General features: G+C 39.9%; 1 protein-coding gene across 1 annotated transcript in view; it reads right to left on the bottom strand.

The window, feature by feature from the left end:
- Positions 1–6: 6 nt before the first annotated feature.
- Positions 7–2,362, bottom strand: part of LOC107579591 (3-phosphoinositide-dependent protein kinase 1-like) — a gene marked incomplete at its 5' end in the record, with an annotated part of 3,748 nt that continues 1,392 nt past the window's right edge. Inside the window, 6 exons of the mRNA XM_016265406.1 lie at positions 7–279; positions 363–515; positions 1,463–1,520; positions 1,604–1,833; positions 1,930–2,103; positions 2,184–2,280. Coding sequence (XP_016120892.1) covers positions 166–279; positions 363–515; positions 1,463–1,520; positions 1,604–1,833; positions 1,930–2,103; positions 2,184–2,280 — 826 coding nt within the window. The remainder of the gene's footprint in view (positions 280–362; positions 516–1,462; positions 1,521–1,603; positions 1,834–1,929; positions 2,104–2,183; positions 2,281–2,362) is intronic.

Genomic DNA, 2,362 nt, shown 5'->3' with positions numbered 1-2,362 from the left:
CAGAGAAAGTACCTGGGAGTGACGGGACTGATATATGAAGAGACAAAGACAATATATAGCTGGAGACAGATGTCTCTACTGGGGCGTGTTCCTGTTCTGTGATTGGTTGGAGGGCTGTGGGGGGTGTGGCCAAAAGGGGGCAGGAAGCACTGTAGTCCTGTAGTCCTATAGGCTGGGGCTCTGGTGTTTGTGGTAGATCTTCCTCCAAACTTCCTGGATTTTCTTGCACCATTTGTCAGCATTGCCACTTGGATCCATTAGATAGTATGTCCGGTTTGGCTACAGGAGCAAAGCGTGGTTGTTATACATCTGGTTTAAAACACGCAGATGTGGTATGAGAAGATAATTGGGATTGTAGTTACCGTGTGAACAAAGAAAGTTTTAAAGTTCTTCGCTTCAGGCCGTAGTTCAGGTGACCAAGGAATCTCCCCTTTCAGAACTTTATTGACCGGATCCACATAGTACAAGTGAGGACCTTCAGTCAGTAGCAACTGCCTCCTCCGTGCAAACAGACCCTACACATTTACACAAAGGGGAAAACACGATGAAACAGAAAAACACTTCAACATTTTTACTCAAGTAAGATACTGGACGTGCTGTGTGATTTGATTTGATAAAAATAATCAAATCATAGGAGTCATTCTTTCGGGAACTGGGTGGAATACTATGATCGTGTGGTGTGGTTTTAATTCAAATAGGAATAGAATAGTTTTTTCCCACGGTTTTTACTTACTAAAAAGTACCAAATCATAAGAGTGATTCTTTCAGGAGCTGGTAAAACTACATTGGTTGTTCTGTATAGTTTTGATTCACTAAAACAAATCAATTCATAAGAGGCAGGAACTGGATAGAACACTATGATCATCCTGAGTGGTTTTAATTGACTAAAAGGAACCAAATATTAAGAAAATCCGGAATTGAATGGACTACACTGCTTTGCTGTATAGTTTTGATTCACTTAAAAGGAGTTGAATGAACTACACTGATTGCACTGTTTTGATTGACTAAAATTAACCAAATTATTAGAGTCATTCGATAGGGAATTTGATTGACTACACAGTTCACACTGTTTTGATTGACTAAAAAGAACTAAATCATAAGAGTCATTCAATTGGACTGCACTGGTCATGCTGTATGGGTTTAATTTACTAAAAACAATCAAGCCATAAGAGTCATTCACTTGGGAATTGGATGGAATACTCTGGAGACATGGTTTTGAATAACTACAAACAAAGAACTGAATCATAAGAGTCATTTGTTCGGAAATTAGATGGAATACTTTCACCGTTCTGATTCACTCATTCAAACAAAAAAAATTAAATAATTAATTAATTTTGTAAAGTGGATGGATTACACTGGTCATGGTTTTGATTCACTAAAAAGAACCAAATCATAAGAATCATTTGTTCAAGAACTGGATCTAAATCTTGCTTATTACATATTCTTACAAACAGTGACTCACTTTGCGTTTGTCCACTGGGCCCATTTTTAAGATGAGGTTATTCTCCACAAACTGGTGCCTGTTAAAAAACAAAAGAACAGAATGCTTACAGAAGGCATACAAGGTTAGAAAGTCCCATACAAAGACTTTTTATTTGTGTACCATGGGTTTGCAGCACTCTGCTTGTCCAGTAGGATGCGTTTCTCCTCTTCGCTGTACTGTAGGTCGAGCTCCATGCTATTACTGTCCAGCTCATGAATATGTATAAACTGATCCACACTTGGGGAGGGGTTATATGTAGGTTTACTTGTCTCTCCTGTGAAGGGAACTAAAGGGGCGTGGCCAGGCTGTGCTACCTGCATACAACTGAACTGGCTGAGGAGATCATCATACTGAAAATGAACGAGAAAAGGAGATTACGAATACTCTAGATTTCATATTCTCTGAAGAAAATCAGACCTCTGTGTGAGCTGCTTGTGTTGACTCACGTTTCCGTAGCAGTCCTCGTCATCCTCAGACATGGCGGGCAGATATGCCGTTAGTTTGGGTGGAGTTTGCAGATGTATATCATCCCAGCCAACTGTCTCAAAGAAAGGGTGAGACTTCAGCGGCCCATAGCCGCCCATCTCATCGCAGCCAATCCGCTTGCATGAATCCAGCGACTGAAAACAAGACACCAATGAGTGCCCAGCTGATCCACACCTACACTCTAAACAAACATTTATGACTAAATAAGGCTGACCAGAAGTTGCTCCACAAGGTCTTTAGCTTTGGGGAAAAATTTCTCAGGAAACTCATACTCGAGTTTTATAATCTTCTGGAATATTAGATACTCATTCCTGTGATGGATTAAAAGAAAACAATGATTAGTGACTAGAGACTTAAACTTCATCACATGGACAAAGCAGATATTAGGAATGG

The sequence above is a fragment of the Sinocyclocheilus grahami genome, unplaced genomic scaffold, assembly GCF_001515645.1.
Source record: "Sinocyclocheilus grahami isolate Dianchi unplaced genomic scaffold, SAMN03320097.WGS_v1.1 scaffold18450.1, whole genome shotgun sequence".
In the NCBI taxonomy this organism is placed as follows: Eukaryota; Metazoa; Chordata; class Actinopteri; order Cypriniformes; family Cyprinidae; genus Sinocyclocheilus; species Sinocyclocheilus grahami.
Note: the sequence above shows the minus strand (reverse complement) of the source record. Positions and strands in the feature narration are given on the sequence as shown.